Below are 24,764 nucleotides of genomic sequence, written 5' to 3' on the forward strand. Positions count from 1 at the left end.
GGCCATGAAACAGATCAAAGCTAATTGGCCCTCAGGGTAAATAAGCTCATGACCTTGGCCTTATTAGCCCTAGTAACTAGCTGAAGTAACCTGGCCTGGGGGAAAGTCCACTTCCCTGAAGATGCTCCAGCATTTAGAAATTATCCAACAAGGCTTATAATGATGCTGACCACCCTCCTCTGCCCTGGTGATGAATAACTGGATGGTGAGTGAAAGAGGGGAACATTCTGTGCTTACCCTGGGACTGGTGGTCCTGGGATCACCATCAGGTAGAAAATAATGTTAAAGTCGTGCTTATTTTATAGGATTTGTATCTAGACTAATGCCTTGGATACTATACTCAGATAAATATTGACAATCTTGCTCCATAATGGAAGCCATTGAGGTTGGTTTTGGCCAATAGAAAGCCTCCATGTGTATCACAAACAAGAGTCGTGTGGCAGGTGAATCTTTCAGTGCAGTGGACTCCATTGAGTCTCAGTCTTGTCTTATCTCTTCACTCTGTCTGGGTGGACAATGGCAAATGCCACAGCAGCCTGGACTGTGAAATGGATTAATGAAACTTCGGTTCTTCCCCGAGTCCAAGAACATGAAAGAGTCATGCTGTTCAGTAGAAAGGGAGCCACCAGCAACTCTGAAAGTTCTGTCCACTGAGGCTGGTTTACAGTTCTCCTACTTCAAGGTCTACCCTTTGTCAGCATTCCCTCTGAACAGCTCTTTTAGCCTTCCGATTGGCCAGTGGGGTGGAGAAGGGATGAGAGCGTGCCTTCCGAGTCTTTCTAGGTAGCTGAGACAGCACTTTGGTCCCTCATATTCTTGGGCAAGGGCTAGTTCCTCTTATCAAAGTCCTTTTTCCAAAGTAAAATAAGTAGAAAAAATTAAATTCAATTAAAAACCCACATGAGGCAATTCTTCTTCTTCTTTCCACTTCCCCCTCCACCCTAATACACAGTGAACAGTTTTTGCAGGGACCATCTTCCCCCTCTCTGTGGACTGGAATACTTCCTCTTTAGCTGAGCTGGCGGAGGGCATTATCGATCTCTCAGCCAGGAATCTCTTTTTTTCCTTCCCTCTTTGGCCACATACCCAATTTCTCTTGAAGACACTAACTTAGAAACCATTTAAATAATAATAGAATATTTATTAGTATTTTTAATAATGGGTAGTACAAATAAGAAACCTACACTGGTCCCTGATCTCTCTCCCAAATGCCACCCTGGCCTACTAAGCTGGTCCTCCACCCCATCTCAGGTCCTTTGCTCAAAGTTCACCACTGCTAACCATTTCCTGAGATGCTTTTATGCACACGCCTGAATGTAATTATGTGCTCCTCTCCACAAACTTATGTGTATTTTAATACATAGGGATCACACTATACATACTGTTCTGCACTTGGCTTTTTTCCTTTAGTGATGTGTCATGGAAATCCTTCCATATTGGCACACACAGATCCATCTCATTCTTTTAACTAATCCATTATACGGATATGCCATTTTTATTTAACCAGTCCCTATACTGATGGACATTGTGATGTATTTTTTAAAATCATGACAAATAATGCTTCAGTGACCATCCTTGGACATATGTTTTGTTGAAGTGTTCCACGTATATCCATCGGGTAAATTCCTAGTGGTGACATTACTTGTTCAAAGGGAAAGTGTGTTTTTAATATTGATAGATATTACCAAATTGTGCTTTAAAAAGGTTATGCCCGTTTACACTCTCAAGATGATAAAATCTATTTTGAGTAGAAAGAAAAATAATGTTTTCTCAGACTTGTGTAGCTGGTTTCTGTTTTTATTCTTAAAGTGCTTTCTGTGTTTTCGCTTCTGGAATCTGATACATAAATAAATGACGCTCACATCAGCTCTCTCCTTCCTGCCTCCCTTGAGCATCGTCACGCTCTAACGCCGATCAATAGAGTAATTTCTTGTGCCAAACCATAAAAATTAATTTTCAACCTGTGTTGGGCCAGAAGAGGATGTGGATTCTAATTGTGAGGACTGTCCACTGTGATGGAATTCTCTCTGCAGGGCACCTGCCGCAAGGGCACCAGGGCTTCGATTCCAGGTAAAGCATCTAAAAGATAGGGCTTGACCATTTTATCTCACCCCAGACACATGAGGTTTTGAGAAGTCATCACCAACTCTGCTGCCCCATCAAATTCGTGAGGCAAGAGAGAATCTTCTTTGATGCTTCTAAAGGATACCCAGGACGTAGAGCTTCATCAGGGAATTGGAGCTCATTGCTCAGACAGGGAAGCAGGGAGGAATGACTAACCACTTGAAAGGCTTTGAAGCATGTTTACTCATAGTTAAATGCTTCTCCATAAAACCTGGCATTTTAATGTCTGTCTAGCATCATAGGATTCCTGACCATTGGGCCTTTAGATCTCCTGGCCTAGGATTTGGCACTATATATTTTTATAGTTGAATGGGAATATTAGACATGAAAGCCACTGAGATGTCTAATATTACAGAATAACACAGGTAGAGCAGACATTGTGGTGGGCAGATTATAATCATTTTATTTTTCTTGGTAATGTACTCTACCTAATGTACCTGGATTTGGTGAGATAGTTGTCATGTTTTGTAAAGAACCTGGAGCTCCTAAGAGGAAAGCTGGAAAATGAGTGCAAAATAATGATGCACAGTGAGCTTAACTCTCCCCTATTACACTGTGGTGTAGACATTTGGCAAAACAATCTCCATGTCCAGAATGTACTGCTGTAGAGGGAACAAGAGGCTGAATATCATTCAGGGTTCAAGAACTAACTTTGCCCATTTTAATAATAAAGATAAACACCCACTCTCGTCAGTCTAGTTTTCCTACTCATTCTGGGGGGAGGAGCTGTGTTCCCTGGGTCCACGAGTTTCCTTCTATCATTGGGGAAAGCTGCTGTGCCCCCTTTTATCACACTTGTGGACCTAGTAGGTGCCAAAGGAGGAACTGAAGGGATCTAAACTGGGTGACTGAATTTATTTCAGCTCTGTTTGGGGGAATCATCACAACTTGGGGTGGGCATGGGGGCTTCCACATGCATTTGGGTTTGGGGAGGGAGATGCAAAGAGAAAACTCTAAATAGAGAGGCTATATAGAATAATATTGTATTATTACTTAAGGGGCTCTCAGTGAATTTCCTTGAAGTCTATAGGGACAGGGGCCCTTAAGCCCCATATTTCAGGAATGACTTGATTAAAGATGCTAAGCAGGCACTTGACAGTGTGAGCTTGTTCAGTTATAATCCTTGATGGACCATTACTCATTTTGTGAAATTGAGCCAAGTCTCTCTTTCCCTTCTTCCCTCTCCCCTAGCTATTTTGCTTTGTTAAGTAATCAGACGTGGATCTTATTCCCAAGATGTTTATTTATATTCTTAGGGAGATAAGACATTTAAAATAAGGAAGAATGCAATAAAATCCATAATGGAAGTCCAGATAATGGGCTGCAGGAGTTCAGAGGAGGGAGATGTAATTTGCAGTCAGGATGGGGAGGAGATTATGACTTGTCATATTTGGGGGCTTAATATTTATTAAGAATTCCTCAGGAAATGGGGATGGCATGGGAGAAAGCCCTTTCCAGGCTGAGTGGGTGGGTGGAATGAATCAGGGGGTTCAGTAAGCGCGGGGCACGAAAGGTAAATGATAATGAGATTATTTTGACTGGAGTAAAGGGTACACAAACATAGTGAGAAAGAAAGTTCAGTGGTGGGTGGGCCCTAACCTTCAGGGCCCTGAAGGTTAATTGTTATAGCTCAAGACATTGTTAGAAATGGCCTGGTTCACTGCCAAAGATAGAGCGAACTGGCAGAGACTAGATCTGCCCATGGGGATGGGGCAGGAGCTGCGAGGGAAGTCTAGGCTGGCAAATAATGTGTTGGAAGGGATATGCAGAGGAGTATGGCAACAGATGACAAAGGCGGTCACTCTACTTGCCTGGGTGAGTAGAGTTGGTATTGGGAGGTGGGTGACAAGTCTTGAGGCTGAGAGGTGCTGGTACCGGAATATCTAGCAACAGGTGGCACTGAGAAATGTAGTCAAGAATAAGGGAATAAGAAAGTCTGCCAGCAGTTAGCAGGCTTCAGTCGCTAAGCTCAGGTTCACAGGCAGACTCCCAAGCTCTGGAAGGAGGAAAGCGTGGAATGGAGAGCGAGAAGCGGGGCCCCCGCCCCCAAGGGACCAGGCAGACTTCCAAGCCAGGAGTTAGACCTGGAACACGGGGCCTGACTTGAAGGAGGAATGGTTTGATGCTCCATTCCAGAGTGCTGAGCCAAGGTCTTTTCATTCCTTCTGCATAAGGTTGTGACTGGTCTTAGACACCGGGTCTACAGGTGGGAGCGAAGAGGCCCAGCTGAGTGGAGGGGAGGATGCCCATGATGGAGGAAAGGCAGCGTCCACTACTGGCTAAAGAGTCTGGGCTTTATTTGGTAGGCAAAAGGCGAGAAATGGAAAAATGAAGACGTGGGAATATCCTAATTAGAGCTGTATTTCAGGAAGATTAGTTTGATCCTAGTGTAAAACATGAACTAAAGTAAATTCTCACCTGTAACAAATTTCTGCTATTCCCCTTTCCGAATACTTCTCCAATGTGTTCACTTCTCTCCACACCTCTTTCTAGTACTGTGGGTTAAAGAAACTCTATTATTAAAATTAATTAATTAAGTATTAATTTCACCTGTTTCTTTTTATTTTTTTAATGTGGCTTCCAAAAAAGTTAAAATTCCATTAAGTGGCTCACCTATTTAAATGGGGGCAGTGCTGCTTCTATCCTTTCTGCACACGGTAGTCAGATCTTTTTAAAATGCCAGTCTTCTCATGTCACTTTACTGTGTGATAGCTTTCGATGGTCTCCATTGCTCCAGGATAAAGTCCAGATTCTTTAATGTGGCTCCCAAACTCTTCGTAATCTGACTCTTAGGGCATCTCTCAACAGCCCCTTCCCATTGCACTCGTCCTTCAGGCTATCAAACGATATTCATTTCTGTCTGAGAAATTACTTTCTTCTCATCAGCATCCATACCTTTGCTCATGTCATTCCTTTTCCTGAACTAAGCATTTCTCCCACTTTCCATCTGCTAATTTTTGCTTCCCATTAAAGTCTCAGCTTTAGGCATCCCTAACTCCTTGACTCTGGATTCGGTGCCTCTTCTTGATGCTAGGGGCCCCGCTATGTGCTCCCTCCATGAAGCATTCTCACGTTCTTTGCAAGGTCCTATTTACTTGTCTCTCTCCTCCCTAGACTGTAAGTCCTTTGAAAGCAAGGGCTGTGTATTGATCCCCCAGCACACCCAGCACCTAGCACAGTACCTGGAGCATGCCTGATTGTATGAATGAACGAACGGAGCCATCGTGCCAGGCAGTACGAACCTGAACCAGGATAGTGGCACTGGAAATGAAAAGGATAAGACACTCATGAAAGAGCCAGAAAGGACATAATTCTTGACTGCTGGCAACTGTGTGGATGTATCTCTACTTATTAATGGGTATGAAAAACTAATGTACTTCATGAGGTGCTGTAAGTCCTAAAAAAAAATACAAGCAAAGATGCAGACAAATGTTCTAAAAACAAAAATGTATTCTTTTGAAAGTAGCTTGATATTTGGAGTTGAAAGACCTGGCTCCAAGCATGTATATTGTCTTTGTAGTCTTGACATTTCTGTTTCTTACGTCATAAAATGGAGATAGTAGTACCTCTACTTCTGGGAGTTGTTGTGAGGATTAAGGGAACTAAGGTATGTAGAATCACTTTGTAAACTGCAAAGTGACAGAAAGCGATAGTGGTTACCAATACAAAGGTATTCATACCTGCAAACAGGTGACAATCATGCTGTAGTCACTAAATTATACAAAATTCTGACCTACCCCAAGAAGGGATGTAAATCTCAAACAAACCACCAGAGCACGGAGGAACTTGGACAGCCTACACTGGGTGAAGTTACACATTTCTATCAATGTGACTCATGGAATGCTCTGGTGAGAGAGTGAGCCAGAGGGGCAATGGGCACATGTGCCCAGGTGGTGTGGCAGGGCTGGGTGGCCTCCTTCTTTCTGCCTGGTCTGTCATGGCCTCACATTTGACTCTAAACTTGGGCTCACACTTTTCCTTCTTCTCGGATTGCTCTCCCCTTCGTTCCTGCCCTGCTTCCCTAAAACCTCCTCCCTACCACCTAGAAATTCTATTCCTACTTCAAGCCTCTTTCAGGAGGCTCACAGCATTCACGCTCTCTAAATTTCTTTTTCTTCCCTCAAAAGAGATCCCACTCTTCTCTCTCATTCCATGATCAGGGGTAGCACCAACACCGAGTATTTCCAAGGTGGACTTGCAAGAGGTCCTTCCATCCAGCCTGTATTCCTGCCCCCAGACAGGGGTCAGACTCTTACCTGGGATGTGCTAGGATGGCTGTTCTAAGCGGAACAAACTGCAACACTAGCATTCTGATTTGGAACTTGGAGTCTATACAGTTCCATAGAAGCCCACAGTCATGCCTTTCCCTCTTGCCTGCTTACTTAGGTCATTCCCTTGTTTGCCTTCCTTACTTAGACCCAGGACCAGGATGTGCAGTCAGCACCTTACACATAGTGTGTGCTCTGTTAAAGTCATTAAAATAGTTATTTCTTTACCTGACCCTTCACAGAGGATTATTTGAGAGATTATGTGATTATATAAAATAAAACAAAGCATACTTCATGTTTCCAAGGGACATACATCCGGTTAGTATATTATACTATTACGCCAAATTAGTGCTCAGAAAGTGAAGCTATAGTGCTACTTCTTTTTTAGGAAAAATGTGTAGTACCATTTGGTACAAAATATTTGGCATGTTTTGTGAACTACGGGGCCATGCCTAGGATTCTATTTGGTCTGCGATCCCTCTAAGTCCCGGGTCTTCCCCGATTCTGTTCCCTCTGCCTGGATTGCTCTCTCCTCCTCCCCCATCCACATCCTCTACTACTTCTAAGTCCATCTCATCTTTCAGAGTTCAGCTTAGAGATCATTTTCTCTGGGAAGTGATCCCTAAATCCTATAGGCTCAGCCTCTATACTCCAGTAGCAACCCTTCTCTCCGCATCTGTCGTATTGTAATGTACATGGTTTGTTCTGTTTCTCCCTCTAATCCATTAGCACCAGGAGGCAGGTACCACAACTGTCTTGTTGAAAGTGATTTCTGCAATGCCTAGCACAGTGCCTGTGGTGTAGTGAACACTCAGTCTATATTCATTGCACGGGAATTCATAAAAAGGTAAAAGAATCCCTTTCAGAGCCCAGAACAATTTCAGAATCAGAGTGCATGAGACTCAATCTTAGAATATTATGATCTAGCCTTTGGCTAAGTGACTTTCTTACCTTTAATGATTTTTGCTCTATTTAACAGGTATATTAAGATGTAGGTATGGCAACTTGTAACAGAGAGTCAAATTTACAGTAGTTTAAACAAGAAGGAATTCTATTTCTCTCCCACAAAACAGTCCAGAGATAGGCCATCCAGGACTGTGATGGCAGCTCTGTTCTATGAGATGATACAGCTGGGCTTTTTCTATCTTGCTGCTCCACCATCCTAGGATGATGCCCTTCACATGGTTCATGGTCACAACAAAATCCTAGGAGGTCCAGTTTTGTCCTGGAATCCTGGGAACCTATACCCAAAGTGAATTTAATTTCTTTTTGGTACTGGAACTGATTCTAGGACCTTCCAGACCCTCTTTGGGCAGCTTGAGTCTGGTATGGATTTACAGGACTAATCAAATTGAGGGATTTCCCACTGCTTGCGCAATTTCCACTTTACCCCCGAGCCTTTTCAGGTGGCAAAGACCAAGAACTTAGCCCGAGTTGTATGCCAGGAATGCCAGCTGGTCCTCCTGCTAAGGTCATGAGCCTTCAACCAAGGGGGGTGTGGTTTCCTGAGGCTGAGGACACACTGACTTCGCAGCAGGGCATCCTGGCAAGTTAAGGAGAGGAATTCCTTTGAATGATGTTAAATATATGATCTATTTGGCTATAAGTAAAAGTATGTTACTTATTTTGTTCTAAGGTTGCTGTATAACTTACAGTTGCACCATCATTTCTTTATAGTGCCTTTCTGCTGGGTTTATGTTATTCTGGAGAGAAATCATTAGATTTTATGATTAAGGTTCGAGATTAAGGCCAACCTACTCTATCAATTCTCTTATCCCATAATACATACACACACTCAGTTCAGACAGACACCCCCCCCCCCCCACCACACACACACAAAATCTCTGGATGAAAAGGGGAGAAAAACCAAGGTAGACACCTTTCTAGAGCATCAGCTGTTCTCCTATCTATAAAAAGCTGAATAAGCCAAGGTTATGACTCCTCCCCTTCTCCTGCCCTGAACTAAACACAGTTTCATTCTATAGACCTTACTTCGTGTCCTAGACACAACAGGATCGGTATGGGTTAGTATGAGTTGATTCTGCCAATTTAACAGGAAAATAACAAGAACCAAAGATCTGTCTAAATTTGTTCCTGGCAAAGGCAATATTTGAGATATTTTTGATTTTTAAAAAGATATTATCTAATTAATACACAATCCACAAGTAGCTCTCTAAAGTGGTAAAATTCACTTTTCTTTGTGTTTTTGTGTATCTCTGTGTGAGTAGTTACTATATTTGCAGGATTTTGGTTAATTATTGTGAAAGTTATATTTCCATTATATATGTTTTTCTTTTCTTTCTACCTTCGCAAAAGTTCTCCTTTAAGGCAGAAACTTTCCATTCTTGGTTTCATCCAAAAGACAAATATTTCTGGGAAAACACCACATTTAAGCTATTCAGCAATTCTGATGTTATGTAACTGACCACACTAAGAGGTTCAATTAACTTTGGTTACATTTTATTGAAGAGTGTCACAGAATAGAATAACTGGTGATAATTTTTTAAAAACCTTTGGATGTTTTTAAACAGGGAAAATCCTTTTAAATGTGTGTAGCATCTTGTGATAATGAGAGAAGGTAAATCTTTTGTCATTTGAAGTATTCTAAAGCACACTGAACTGTATTCCAAGACTGATTTTAGTGTGTTTGAGAATTATTAGTGGCAGTAAGTTTTCCTTTCAGCGTTAGTTTCCATAACCCAAGCTCTCCCAGTTCTCCTTTCCCCCTTGCTCTTGTCTCTGGTTACTTTTGATTGGTCGTCTTCAGTTGTGGGTACATTTTGAGACTGTTTAGACCCTGCATCTCTTCCACTGAGGAAAAATCATGTGCGTTCATGGTTTCAAACAACTTCCTGTAAGTACTAACTTGCAACTCACTTTCTTCATTTCTAGTCTTTATCCTTCCTTCCTATCACTTCAATATCTCTATTTTCTTTCTCCCTAGAACTGAACTGATCATATTTTCCCACATAGGAGAATGTCCTTCCCATTTTCTCTTTATTTTCACGTCTCCACCACAATCCCAACGTCCCAGTCTTAAAATCTTGCAGGTTTTTTTTTTTCTTTCCGTCTTCATTTACTTGCAACATGCTGTCTATCCTCAAGTTGCAACATTTATTTTTCCAAAATATCACTCAGACTCATTTCTTTATTTCAAAACCCTTATCTCAGCCTAGGTGTTAATTATTTGGCACATACATGACTATAATAGCTTCCTATCAGATGGCTCTACCTCTCTGCTTTCTTCCCTCTAAGCTATCCTTTGGACAAGTATTAGAATCATCTTGTTCACACTCTTTTATCATTTCAATTTCCTCTTAAGAACAATTCAGGAATCTCCACCAACTACCTTCTTTATCCAAACCTCATTTCCCTGGACTACATGAGCCACTTTTCCAAGCAAATATTATCCTTTGAAGCTTTCATTCTCTCTACAGGAAGATCTTCCTTTCTTCCTTCCAGTCATATTTTTCTTTTTTTTCAAAGCTAGTGGTTATCACAGTCTTAATAAAAACTGTAATTATCTGCAAGTCCTTTAAGGGTGCTCACCACCTGGCTGATTTTCTCAGTGTCCTCTCAGAGACACATTGCTCGGTGTGCCCTGTTCTCTAAATCTGTACCTGCTGGTCTGTGGCTTCGTAAAGTCATTTTTCGTTTATTCCCTTTTTTCTTTTTCTGCTTTTAGAGTATAAGCAACTTTAAGGTAGAGGTAATATCTAAGATTTATTTATATTACTCAGCAACAATTACTAAGCATTTGCTGAATTTACAGCATGACATTCATCTATGTATCGCTCTGTCAGTAGATCAAATAGTTATTTATTGAGCATCTACTATGTGCTAGGCACTGTGTGAGGTGCTAGAGTACAGAGATGAGAAAAAAACTAACATTACCTCTACCTTCATAGAGTTTGGGGGAAATCAATATTTATCAAGTAATCATACAATTCAATGAAAAATTACAACTGTGATAGAGCTACAAAGGGAAAAACATGGTGCCATGAGAGCACATAAGAGGGCGATTTAGCCCAAGTGGGAGAAGAGAAGAGGGAGGGATGTTCCCCAAAAGAGGGAATCACATGAGTAAAGGCTCTGTGATGTGGGGAGCCAGATATGTTCAAGACATTGAAAGAAGACTTGGGTCACTGAGTCCAGAGAATGTACATAAAGTAAAGTGGAAGGGGCCCACCTGGGCAAGGCCTTATAGCATATGAAAAGGATTTAGGTTTTTATCCTTGACAATGGGGAGCTACTGGAGGGATTTAAGGATAGGAGGTGATGGTATGGTGATTGGAAAAGATTACTCTGATCCCTGTGTGGAGGTAGTTTGAGGTGGGAAAGGATACAGAGCACAGTATTTTTCTGTGCCATGTAGCAACTCAGTAAATGTTGCTCATTGACTAACCAGTTTGTGGGGCTTATGTTTCTTTATAACATGAAGTTTTAGCTTCAGGCTGCAAAATCTTGAACTACTCAAACTATAGGTCTGATTTTTAATGTAGTCAGTCTCTTGTAGCTTTTGCAATGTGTTAACTTGACACCATCATCATCATCATCAACATTAATTATTAACTGTGGTACCGGATACAATGGCAAAGGCTTGATGTGGATTATTTCATTTAATCCTCACTATGAGCTAACGAGGAAGGTGTTTATATCCCTATTTTTTATAGACTTAGAGTTGAGATCTTGCCTCAGAGAGAAGTGATGGATCAGGACTCAAATCTAGGTGTCTCTGACTACAGAGTCATCATTCTAGCTACTATGTTCTAACAGGTATAATTTATTGGGGTTTTCAGTACTACTTCAATACCATTATTATGATAAAAGGAGGTTCCTTTAGCCCTGAAACAAGATATGATTTGGCTAATTGCCCAGTAACTCCTTCCAGAATCTTGGTTAAAGCCCTTCATGGTGTCAGGTCACCTGTCTCCCATTTTGTAGAATATTTTATTGTATGTCACAGAGACCTGGCATTATGTCTGAGCTGATTGTTCTCTGTTTTGATCTTTTCAGCCATGTGAACACATTTCTGGATGTCCTTTTTTCTTTACAGAAATCTATAATTAGATGAGCTTATAATGCTTATTAGCCCAAATTACAAATAGTATTCCAGTAACCAACTTCCTCCTCAGTAAAGCATCATCAACAATTAAGAGTAACCACCAAGGAGACCTTCAAGATGGCAGAGGAGTTAGAGGTGGAGATCATCTTCCTCCCCACAAATACATCAGAAATAAATCTACATGTGGAACAGCTCCTATAGAACACCTACTGAATGCTGGCAGAAGACCTCAGACCTCCCAAAAGATATATATATATATATATTTTTTTTCCTTTTTCTCTTTTTTGTGGGTGTGTATGTGTATGCTTCTTTTTGTGAGTCTGTCTGTATAGCTTTGCTTTTACCATTTGTCCTAGGGTTCTGTCTGTCCGTTTTTGGGTTTGTTTTTTTTTTTAGTATAGTTTTTAGCGCTCGTTATTATCGGTGGATTTGTTTTTGGTTTGGTTGCTCTCTTCTTTCTTTTTATTATTACTTAAAAGGTTTTTTTATTTTTCATAATTAAAAATTTTTTTTATTTTAATAACATTATTTTATTTTATTTTTTTCTTTCTTTCTTTTTTTCTCCCTTTGCTTCTGAGCCAGGTGGCTGACAGGGTCTTGGTGCTCTGGCTGGGTGTCAGGCCTGTGCCTCTGAGGTGGGAGAGCTGAATTCAGGACATTGGTCCACCAGAGACCTTCAGCCTCCATGTAATATCAAATGGCAAAAGCTCTCCCGGAGATCTCCATCTCAACACTAAGACCCACATCCAATCAATGACCAGCAACCTACAGTGCTAGACACCCTATGCCAAACAACTAGCAAGACAGGAACACAACCCCACCCATTAGGGGAGAGGCTGCCTAATATCATAATAAGGTCACAGACACCCCAAAACACACCACTGAATGCGGTCCTGCCCACCAAAAAGACAAGATCCAGCCTCATCCACCAGAACACAGGTACCAGCCCCCTCCACCAGGAAGCCTACACACCCACTCAACCAACCTGAGCCACTGGGGGCAGACACTAAAAACAATGGGAACTATGAACCTGCAGCCTGTGAAAAGGAGACCCAAACACAGTAAGTTAAGCAAAATGAGAAGACAGAAACACACAGCAGATGAAGGAGCAAGGCAAAAACCCACCAGACCAAACAAATGAAGAGGAAAGAGGCACTCTACCTGAAAAAGAATTCAGAGTAATGATAGTAAAGATGATCCAAAATCTTGGAAATAGAATGGAGAAAATACAAGAAACGTTTAACAAGGACCTAGAAGACCTAAAGAGCAAACAAACAGTGATGAACAACACAGTAAATGAAATTAAAAATTCTCTAGAAGGAAGGAAAAATTCTCTAGAAGGAAGGAAAAATTCTCTGGAAGATAAAATAATGGAAATAACTACCACAGAGCAGAATAAAGAAAAAAGAATGAAAAGATGTGAAGACAGTCTCAGAGACATTTGGGACAACACTAAACATACCAGCATTTGAATTTGAGGGGTCCCAGAAGAAGAAGAGAAAAAGAAAGGGACTGAGAAAATATTTGAAGAGATTATAGTTGAAAACCTCCCTCATATGGGAAAGGAAATAGTCAATCAAGTCCAGGAAGTGCAGAGAGTACCATACAGGATAAATCCAAGGAGAAACATGCCAAGACACACATTAATCAAACTATCAAAAATTAAATACAAAGAAAAATTATTAAAAGCAGCAAGGGAAAAACAACAAATAATATACAAGGGAATCCCGAAAAGGATAACAGCTGATCTTTCAGCAGAAACTCTGCAAGCCAGAAGGGAGTGACAGGACATATTTAAAGGGATGAAAGGGAACAACCTACAACCAAGATTACTCCACCCAGCAAGGATCTCATTCAGATTCAACGGAGAAATTAAAACCTTTACAGACAAGCAAAAGCTAAGAAAATTCAGCACCACGAAACCAGCTTTACAGCAAATGCTAAAGGAACTTTAGGGAGGAAACACAAGAGAAGGAAAAGACCTACAATAACAAATCCAAAACAATTAAGAAAATGGTAATAGGACCATATATATCGATAACTACCTTAAATGCAAATGGATTAAATGCTTCAACCGAAAGACATAGACTGGCTGAATGGATACAAAAACAAGACCCGTATATATGCTGTCTACAAGAGACCCACTGCAGATCTAGGAACACGTACACACTGAAAGTGAGGGAATGGAAAAAGATATTCCATGCAAGTGGAAATCAAAAGAAAGCTGGAGTAGCAATTCTCATATCAGACAAAATAGACTTTAAAATAAAGACTACAAGAGACAAAGAAGGACACTATATAATGATCAAGGGATCAATCCAAGAAGAAGATATAACAAGTATAAATATTTATGCACCTCAGTACATAAGGCAAATGCTAACAGCCATAGAAGGGGAAATCAACAGTAACACAATCATAGTAGGGGACTTTAACACCCCACTTTCACCAATGGACAGATCATCCAAAATGAAAATAAATAAGGAAACACAAGCTTTAAATGATACATTAAACAAGATGGACTTAATTGATATTTATAGGACATTCCATCCAAAAACAACAGAATACACTTTCTTCTCAAGTGCTCATGGAATATTCTCCAGGAGAGATCATATCCTGGGTCACAAATCAAGCCTTGGTAAACATAAGAAAATTGAAATCATCAAGTATCCTTTCTGACCACAATGCTATGAGACTAGATATCAATTACAGGAAAAATCTGTAAAAAATACAACCACATGGAGGCTAAACAATACACTACTAAATAACCAAGAGATCACTGAAGAAATCAAAGAGGAAATCAAAAAATACCTAGAAACAAATGACAATGAAAACACGACAACCCAAAACTTATGGGATGCAGCAAAAGCAGTTCTAAGAGGGAAGTTTATAGCAATACAATCCTACCTCAAGAAACAAGAAATATCTCAAATAAACAACCTAACCTTACACCTAAAGCAATTAGAGAAAGAAGAACAAAAAAACCCCAAAGTTAGCAGAAGGAAAGAAATCATAAAGATTAGAAATAAATGAAAAAGAAATGAAAGAAACAGTAGCAAAAATCAATAAAACTAAAAGCTGGTTCTTTGAGAAGATAAACAAAATTGATAAACCATTAGCCAGACTCATCAAGAAAAAAAGGGAGAAGACTCAAATCAATAGAATTAGAAATGAAAAAGGAGAAGTAACAACTGGCACTGCAGAAATACAAAGGATCATGAAAGAATACCACAAGCAACTCTATGCCAATAAAATAGACAACCTGGAAGAAATGGACAAATTCTTAGAAAAGCACAACCTTCTGAGACTGAACCAGGACGAAATAGAAAATATAAACAGACCAATCACAAGCACTGAAATTGAGACTGTGGTTAAAAATCTCCCAACAAACAAAAGCCCAGGACCAAATGGCTTCACAGGAGAATTCTATCAAACATTTAGAGAAGAGCTAACACCTATCCTTCTCAAACTCTTCCAAAATATAGCAGAGGGAGGAACACTCCCAAACTCATTCTACGAGGCCACCATCACCCTGATACCAAAACCAGACAAAGATGTCACAAAGAAAGAAAACTACAGGCCAATATCTCTGATGAACATAGATGCAAAAATCCTCAACAAAATACTAGCAAACAGAATCCAACAGCACATTAAAAGGATCATACACCATGATCAAGTGGGGTTTATCCCAGGAATGCAAGGATTCTTCAATATATGCAAATCAATCAGTTTGATAAACCATGTTAACCAGCTGAAGGAGAAAAACCATATGATCATCTCAATAGATGCAGAAAAAGCATTTGACAAAATTCAACACCCATTTATGATAAAAACCCTCCAGAAAGTAGTCATAGAGGGAACTTACCTCAACAAAATAAAGGCCATGTATGACAAACCCACAGCCAACATCGTTCTCAATGGTGAAAAACTGAAACCATTTCCACTAAGATCAGGAAGAAGACAAGGTTGCCCATTCTCACCACTGTTATTCAACATAGTTTTGGAAGTTTTAGCCACAGCAATCAGAGAAGAAAAAGGAATAAAAGGAATCCAAATTGGAAAAGAAGAAGTAAAACTGTCACTGTCTGCAGATGACACGATACTATACACAGAGAATCCTAAAGATGCTACCAGAAAACTCCTAGAGCTAATCAATGAATTTGGTAAAGTAGCAGGATACAAAATAAATGCACAGAAATCTCTTGCATTCTTATACATTAATGATGAAAAATCTGAAAGAGGAATTAAGGAAACACTCCCATTTACCACTGCAACAAAAAGAATAAAATACCTAGGAATAAACCTACCTAGGGAGGCAAAAGACCTGTATGCAGAAAACTATAAGACACTGATGAAAGAAATTAAAGATGATACAAACAGATGGAGAGAATACTATGTTCTTGGATTGGAAGAATCAACATTGTGAAAATGACTATACTACCCAAAGCAATCTACAGATTCAATGCAATCCCTGTCAGACTACCAATGGCATTTTTCACAGAACTAGAACAGAAAATTTCACAATTTGTATGGAAACACAAAAGACCCCAAATAGCCAAAGCAATCTTGAGAAAGAAAAACGGAGCTGGAGGAGTCAGGCTCCTGGACTTCAGACTATACTACAAAGCTACAGTAATCAAGACAGTATGGTACTGGCACAAAAACAGAAATATAGATCAATGGAACAGGATAGAAAGCCCAGAGGTAAACCCACACACATATGGTGGGTTGTAACCCATTGTAACCCATAGGTAACCATTGGTCACATATGGTCACCTTATTTTTGATAAAGGAGGCAAGAATATACAATGGAGAAAAGACAGCCTGTTTAATAAGTTGTGCTGGGAAAACTGGACAGCTACATGTAAAAGAATGAAATTAGAACACTCCTTAACACCATACACAAAAATAAACTCAAAATGGATTAAAGACCTAAATGTAAGGCCAGACACTATAAAACTCTTAGAGGAAAACATAGGCAGAACACTCTATGACATAAGTCATAGCAAGATCCTTTTTGACCCACCTCCTAGACAAATGGAAATAAAACCAAAAATAAGCAAATGGAACCTAATGAAACCTAAAAGATTTTGCATAGGAAATGAAACCATAAACAAGACGAAAAGACAACCCTTAGAATGGGAGAAAATATTTGCCAACGAAGCAACAAAAGATTAATCTCCAAAATTTACAAGCAGCTCATGCAGCTCAATATCAAAAAAACAAACAACCCACTCCAAAAAATGGGCAGAAGACCTAAACAGACATTTCTCCGAAGAAGATATACAGATTGCCAACAAACACATGAAAGGATGCTCAACATCACTAATCATTAGAGAAATGCAAATCAAAACTACAATGAGGTATCACCTCACACCGATCAGAATGGCCATCATCAAAAAATCTAGAAACAATAAATGCTGGAGAGGGTGTGGAGAAAAGGGAACCCTCTTGCACTGTTGGTGGGAATGTAAATTGATACAGCCAGTATGGAGAACAGTATGGAGGTTCCTTAAAAAACTAAAAATAGAACTACCATATGACCCAGCAATCCCACTACTGGGCATATACCCTGAGAAAACCATAATTCAAAAAGAGTCATGTACTACAATGCTCACTGCAGCTCTATTTACAGTAGCCAGGACATGGAAGCATCCTAAGTGTCCATCGACAGATGAATGGATAAAGAAGATGTGGCACATATATACAATGGAATATTACTCAGCCATATAAAGATACGAAATTGAATTATTTGTAGTGAGGTGGATGGACCTAGAGTCTGTCATACAGAGTGAAGTAAGTCAGGAAGAGGAAAGCAAATACCGTATGCTAACACATATATATGGAATATAAAAATAAATAAATAAATAAAGGTTCTGAAGAAAGTAGGGGCAGGACAGGAATAAAGACTCAGACGTTGAGAATGGACTTGAGGACACGGGGACGGGGAAGGGTAAGCTGGGACAAAGTGAGAGAGTGGCATGGACATATATACACGACCAAATGTCAAATCGATAGCTAGTGGGAAGCAGCCACGTAGCACATGGAGATCAACTTGGTGCTCTGTTACCACCTAGAGGGATGGGATAAGCAGGGTGGGAGAGAGATGCAAGAGGGAGGAGATATGGGGATATATGTATATGTATGGCTGATTCAGTTTGTTGTAAAGCAGAAACTAACACACCATTGTAGAGCAATTATACTCCAATAAACATTAAAAAAAAAATCTCTTCAAGTTGAAAAAAAGGAGCAACCACCAACAATTGGTAAACTATTAGTTGAAAAGTGTTTGTTATCATGGCCAGAGGAGTCCTATGCCTTTGGCCTGCCATCTGTTGAGTGCTATTTATGTTTCTTCTGTCTCCATTTTCTGCCCCCTAGGGCAGCCTCTACTCTAGTTGTAGTAGGTCCAACTAAAATTGACTTGTCATTTGCTTGCCTAAATAAAAAACCCCTAATAGAGAATTGAAAAAATTTAACTTATACTTCATAGTATCTCTGTGATAATTAGTAAAAATCACTTTGGGCTCTCAGAAGATAGAAGCAACTGTCTACTGCTTAAAGAGTGTTTGGAGGACTGGTCATCTTTAACCAAGCATGACTGTCTCCTTACCTTTTGCAAAGCAAGGTTGAAAGTTCACGCAAAGAGTAGGTGAATGGGGGCAACCCCAGTTAGCAGAGCTAGAAAACAACCATAGCAGGATGCCTGGCTGATAGTGGGAAGCTGAAGATGGAAAGTTAATGAGCAACACAGCCTCTAAGCCTTAAGAGTAGGGAGAAGCATTTCATAGGGACGCTGGGAGGATTAAGCAGTTTGCATTTTGACAAACCTTTGATATTGTTGGGGGAAGGAGTTAAGAAGCAAATAAGTAACTTATTTGCTTATGTCCTCCACCAAAAGTTTTTTTGGGGACCTACAGACAGCGAAAGGTATAGTTTGTGAATAAATTGTTGCAAAATGGCTATTGTCAATTCCATTCAAAAGTGGGAAAGGTTTTCAAACTTATCTGTTTAGGTGAGGTCTTTAAGGAAGTAGAGGCAATATGCACTCAGCAGTCCTAACACATGGAAGGAGAATCCTGACCTCTCAAGTATTTAGCTTTTTTCACATAGCTGCTGTTGTTATTATTATTACTAGTGCTCTCTTAGGACTGTTTTCCTCTATACTTTTAACTGGGAGCAGGATATCATAGGCTGGCATTGAGTTTGAGGACAAAGCCATGGCCTTCCCATTTCATACCATCTTATGCTGATATTGCCATGTTTAAGACAAGTTCTTAACTACTTATTTCCAAGTCCAGCGTCTGTTATACTTGCACTGCTCTTACTTCTCTGTCATGCAGTACAATCTATTACCTAAGCAGACATCTAAAGAACATGCAGATTGCAAACCAAATGCAGTAAATGAATACAGAATTACATTAAAGGGAAAGAGTGTGGGGTTAGGGAGGGAAGGAGACATATTTTTATTCAAGGCCCCCTATGTTCCAAGCACTCTATTAGGTGCTTTAAATAGCATAGTTTATTCTGTTAGATACTTTATATAGGACAGTTTTTTTAACACTCATGATAAGCATGAAAGGAAACAGATGAGGACACCAAACCTGTGAGAAGTGAGGGTCAAACTCTTGGTTGACACAATATCTAGAGCTGGGATTCAAATCCTGGCTCTTCGATGCCAAATGTCTCATCATTTATCCAGGCACATAAGTGTTACTACATGTCAACCTACGTACATAAGTATACTGTCATAATTTTTATATTTTTCATTTTTTTCTTGCAGCCAGAGATGTAGAATAAAATCTAGAAAAGCATGGTGTCATAGAAGCCTATGAATAAATAAATGAATAAATGGAGTATATAAACTACATATTTCCACTTCTAGATAGATTCTCTTAAAGAATCTGCACACCAGCTGCTTATGTTTGCTCTTACGAGTTCTCTATTTATTGGCTCTGCTGAAACTGTAGAGCAAGAAAGCTTTTTTTTTTTTTTTCCTTTAGTTTGGGGTTCTTCCATACCTCTTCCTTTTTCCTGTTATATCCTAAGAATCTTCTATCGCTACTGACTGTCAGTCATCACCAAATATGGCAACATAAAACTATTCCTAGCAACATCCTAATGCTTTAAGTATAGATCTTTCCTGATCTCCTTCACCTCCCCCTCAACTTTAACAAATTTTCAAGTGTACAGTACATTACTATGAACTATAAGCACAATATTGTACAGTAGATCTCTAGCACTTTTTAATCTTGTGTAACTGAAACTTGATACCCATTGAAAAGCAGCTCCTTATTTCTCCCTCCCCCAACCCTTGGCAACCACCATTCTACTTTCTGCTTCTACAACTTTGATTACTTTAGATACCTCATGTAAGTGGAATCATGCAGTATTTGTCCTTCTGTGACTGGCTTATTTTACTTAGCATAATGTCCTCTAGGTTCATCTGTGTTCTCACATATACAGGATGTCCTCCTTTTTTTTAAGGCTGAATAATATTCCATTGTCTGTATATACCACATCTTCTTTTTGGTTTTTTTTAATATTAATTTTTATTGGAGTATAGTTGCTTTACAATGTTGTGTTAGTTTCTGCTGTACAGCAAAGTGAATCAGCTATATGTATACATATATCCCCTCTTTTTTGGATTTCCTTCCCACTTAGGTCACCACAGAGCACTGAGTAGAGTTCCCTGTGCTATACAGTAGGCTCTCATTAGTTATCTGTTTCATACATCGTAGTATATATATGTCAGTCTCAATCTCCCAATTCATCCCCTCCTTCCCCCCTTGGTATCCATACGTTTGTTCTCTACATCTGTGTCTTTATTTCTGCTTTGCAAATAAGTTCATCTGTACCATTTTTCTAGATTCCACATATAAGTGATATTATATATTTGTTTTTCTGACTTACTTCACTCTGTATGACAGTCTCTAGGTCCATCCACATCTCTGCAAATGGCACAATTTCATTCTTTTTATGGCTGAGTAATATTCCATTGTATATATGTACCACATCTTCTTTATCCATTCATCCATTGATGGACATTTAGTTTGTTCCCACATCTTGGCTATTATGCATAGTGCTGCAGTGAATGTGGGAGCACTCAGGTCTCTTTGAGATCTTGACTTAAATTCTTTTGGATAAATACCCAGTAATGGGATTGTTGGATCATATGGTAGTTCTATTCTTAATTTATTGAGGAACTTCCACATTGTTTTCTGTAATGGCTGTACCAATTAACATTCTTACCAAGAGTTTCCTTTTCTCTACATCCTTGTCAACATTTGTGGGGTTATTTTTTGTCTTTGGTTTTTTGTTGTTGTTGTTGTTTTGTTTTTTAAAGTAATGGCCATCCTAAGAGGTGTGAGATGATATCTTATTGTGGTTTTGATTTGCATTTCCCTGATGATTAGTCATGTTGAGCCTCTTTTCACATAATGTTGACCATTTGTACATCTTTGGAGAAATTTTTTTTAGGTCCTTTGCCCATCTTAAAATTCAGTTATTATTATTATTATTATTATTTGGTATTGAGTATAGGAGCTCCTTATATATTATGGATATTAAATCTTTATCAGATATGTTGTTTGCAGATATTTTCTCCCATACCATAGGTTGCCTTTTCACTCTGTTATAATTGTTTGCTGTGCAGAAGCTTTGTATTTTCATGTAGTCTCACTACATGATTTTGATGTCATATCCATGCTTTTGATGTCATATCCATGAAATAATTGCAAACACCAATGCTATGAAGCTTTTCCCCTATGTATTCTTCTAGGAGTTTTATAGTTTCAGGTCTTACGTTTTAAGTCTTTAGTTTATTTTGAGTTGACTTTTGTGTATGGTGTAAGATAAGTGTTCAATTTCATTCTTTTGCATGTGGATATCCAGTTTTCCCGGCATGGTGTGTTGAAACTTGTCAGAACTAATACATGAATTGAGTAAAGTTGCAGCATTTAAAATCAATATATAAAAATCAGTTGCATTTATATACATTAATAATGAATAATCTGAAAATGAAATTAAGAAAACAGTCCCACTTACAATAGCATTGAAAAGAATAAAATGCCTAGGAATAAACTTAACCAAGGAGTTCAAAGACTTGTATGCTGAAAAATATGAAACATTGCTGATATCCCTTTAACAAAACTTGACCTGTTCTTTTAGGGCCATGCTAGATCATGGGTAGATTAATCTGGTAACTAAATTCAAACTTAGTTATAAATGGCTTATTGGTTTATCCTTCCCACATATTGACCAGAAGTATTTTAACCCAAAAGTATGTGTAGTAAGGTAATACTGACTTGAGCTGCCTGCAGGTGGAATATTTTAAAATAAATATTTAAAAATTATTAACTGCAACACTTGATTACTGTATCTAAAACCAACCTTTCTTTGTGGATCAACATTTGGATAAAATCACGTACATTATAAGGTATAAATACAAGTAGTCATTCTTGGAAAATCTCTCTGAAATTATTCAGCAAGAAGACACCATTTTAGATTTCCCCACATTGCATACATACAACTTTTCAGTGAGTCTGGGAAAATGCAGTTTGGAAGTGCAGTAATAATAAGGGAATGGAGCTTTTTCTGATCATGTGCCGGGTGTTTTGTATACAAGTTCCATTTGATCCTTTTTCAAACTCTATGAGATCGATGTTTGTCCCATTTTACAGATGAGGAAATGAAAGCCCAGGGAAGTAGCGCCCAAGTTCACGCTTAATGTAAAACCAGGTTTTGAAGTTGCATCTGCTGGAAGCCTGTTTTCCCCTTACACACCAGGTGGCCAGCCTGGGAATTGGTGGAGTAGAGAGGAGGCTGAGGAGATCTGAAACCTGAGTGGAGCCTTGTGAGTTATAAGCTGCCCTGTCCAGGAGGGCTTCCCGGGAGGGGCGTGGTTGAAGAAACTTCTCGATATCCTTGGAGTGGAAAACTTTAAGGAGTAATCTCCAAATTCACAGCCAAAAATCAGGTTAAAGTAGTGGTGAAATTAATCTTATGGGTTGCTTAACTGTCCCCAGGTGCATCTTGTGTACTTCAAGATCACCGAATAGGGGTGGGCCTGGGGGCTGGGGATGGCTTAAGAAGCAGGGAGGTAGGTCTTCCACACCATTTCCTCTGGACACTGGGGACACTCTATCCTGGTGGTCACAGAAGGGTCTAGTTTATGCGTTTTTTTGTTTTTTTGTTTTGAATAGAAATGATCACTTCCGTTTTATAAAAGGCGTGTCCTGTCTCTCCACAGTTACTGAGCCCCGTAGGTTCTGGTTGTATGCGGGGAAATTTGCTGAGTGACTTGAAGATGTTCAAGTGTCCAAAGATTTTTTTTTTCCTTGATATGGCCTGTCATTTATTTTGCTCTCCTGGGAACATCAGTACACTTGATTCTCTAGCTTTTCAGTTCATAATGTATTTATTATTAACCAAAGCCCAGCCTTATGCCTTAGCATGGCAATCAGTGAGAGGCCTTTCTTTAAAAAAAAATTTAAAGGCGACTAAATTCATTTAGGGCTGAATAGTATAAAAGACATGAGCCCTAAACGTTTTTGCAATTGGTATGGAATTGTCACGTGCCAAAGTTTGATTATATTATCATCTGGTATCTTGCTGTTGATTTACTTTCTGTTAGGACAAAACTCCCTCTGGCAGTCTCCTCATGAATGGCTCTTTCCCTGCAGTTATTATCCCACTGTGTCCCTACAGTACAGACAACTCAACCCATGGTGATGAGTCACAAAGACTCACAGAACCTCCGGGGCCACTGGTGGCCCAATTTCCACGCTGTCAGTCTCAGCAAAACCCTTTCCTGCTTTGTCCCTTTCCCTCCCACGATGGCCAGTTACAGTTGGATGAGCCTTATCATATGGGTGGTAGAAAGAAGTCCAGAGCCATTTCCTGTTGATGGTGTGCTGATGCAGGACAGGGGCAGCCCTTGGGCATGGGTTTTGGAATACCCTCTGATCAATTCTTTTCTTGTCCTAATGAAAAACTTTCGGGCTTCTAGTATTGCCACTCTCATTGGGGTCGTTGCCCTGACTGAATCTAAATTCAATAGGTAACAGGCAGATAATAGACGTTTTTCTGACCGCCTCCTCCCATCCTTTTTTTGCACCTCCCCTTCCCCCTTTATTTCCTTGAGCGAAGAAAAGGAGAAACACACTAAGATTCCTCATACCACACCCAGATCTTTTTTGGCACCTGGTGGCCAATCAGGAAAACCTGATCCACTTGAAAGGGTGGTTGTCTGCCGATCACTCTCAGAGCTGGAGAAATCACTGTGCGTTAACTTTATCCATGGGATCTCAGAGATGGAGCGTGTGCTCCTAAGCACAAACAGGAAAGCCTGACATCACGGAGCAGCGGAGTGGCGTGGGGAGGAGTCTGCGGCGCCCTCGCTCGCTCGCTCGCCGCGCTCCCTTTGTGGACGAGTCGCGCGCACCGGCGGCGGCGGCGGGCGCGTGTCTGTGCTGGGTGCGCGGCGGCCGCGCGGGGCCGGGGCTGGAGGCGCCGCGGCTGAGCCGGGCGGGGACTGCGTTCGCCTGGGAGCAGGGCGCATCATGCCGCGTCCACACACCGGAGAGAAAACTGAGAATGAAATTGCTTTGGCAAGCTAAAATGGTAACGAGAACTCTCTGCCTTCTCCCGAGGCTGCTCTGGTGGGGAATCTTCTCCCGCTTTCTCTGGGCGGGTTTTGGACTCACTCGGAGTGAACGGAGCAATCCGATTCCAGACTTGAGAGCTAAAGCTTTCTCCCTCGGCTTTCTACGCCTTCCTCTCTGCGTGTCTTCTCCCTTTAAACCATACTTTCTCAGCAGTTGCCTTTGGTGTGTCTGGGCAGATGTGTGTCAGCACAGGAAAACTTTTAAGGCAAAAGGACTGAGTCTGGGTGAACCGCGGAGCGCTTCTGTGTCCCAGCGGCTCTTTAAACAACACAAACTTCAAGTTTAGGGAAACCCAGGGGGTCGCTGCACACAGTTGACGTGTTGCTTTTTCTGCACATGCCAGATTATTTGACGGAAATGAAAACTTTCTACCTCCCGCTAACTTTGTGGGTTCCAAAACAATAAGAGGAGAAAAAGACATGCGAAGCATTTCACTCCAAAGGAGCGAGCACTCTTGGCATTTTAAACACTTGTCTGTGGCAGAGTTTAAAATGTAGTTTGCTCGAATAACGGAGCCACTTATAAAAGGACAACCTTTTTCTGCAGATGAATTATTATTCCTCTCACTTGAGGAGGAAAAATTAATCAGGACTAAACCCCAGTTTCTTTAAGAAGGAAAAAAAAAAACCCCAAAAGACTTTA

At 40.1% G+C, this 24,764-nt stretch overlaps 1 protein-coding gene across 3 annotated transcripts in view; it reads left to right on the forward strand.

The window, feature by feature from the left end:
• RGL1 (ral guanine nucleotide dissociation stimulator like 1) overlaps positions 1-24,764 on the forward strand; it is a 286,150-nt gene that overhangs the window by 127,770 nt on the left and 133,616 nt on the right. The window contains exon 1 of one of the 3 annotated variants that reach the window (XM_036863748.1): positions 23,872-24,078. The exons of the other annotated variants lie outside the window; for them this stretch is intronic. Coding sequence (XP_036719643.1) covers positions 24,052-24,078 — 27 coding nt within the window. The 5' untranslated portion in view covers positions 23,872-24,051. Of the gene's footprint in view, positions 1-23,871; positions 24,079-24,764 lie in introns of those variants that run through there. 3 annotated transcript variants of the gene reach the window in all.

This window comes from Balaenoptera musculus, chromosome 1 (genome assembly GCF_009873245.2).
Source record: "Balaenoptera musculus isolate JJ_BM4_2016_0621 chromosome 1, mBalMus1.pri.v3, whole genome shotgun sequence".
Lineage (NCBI taxonomy): Eukaryota > Metazoa > Chordata > Mammalia > Artiodactyla > Balaenopteridae > Balaenoptera > Balaenoptera musculus.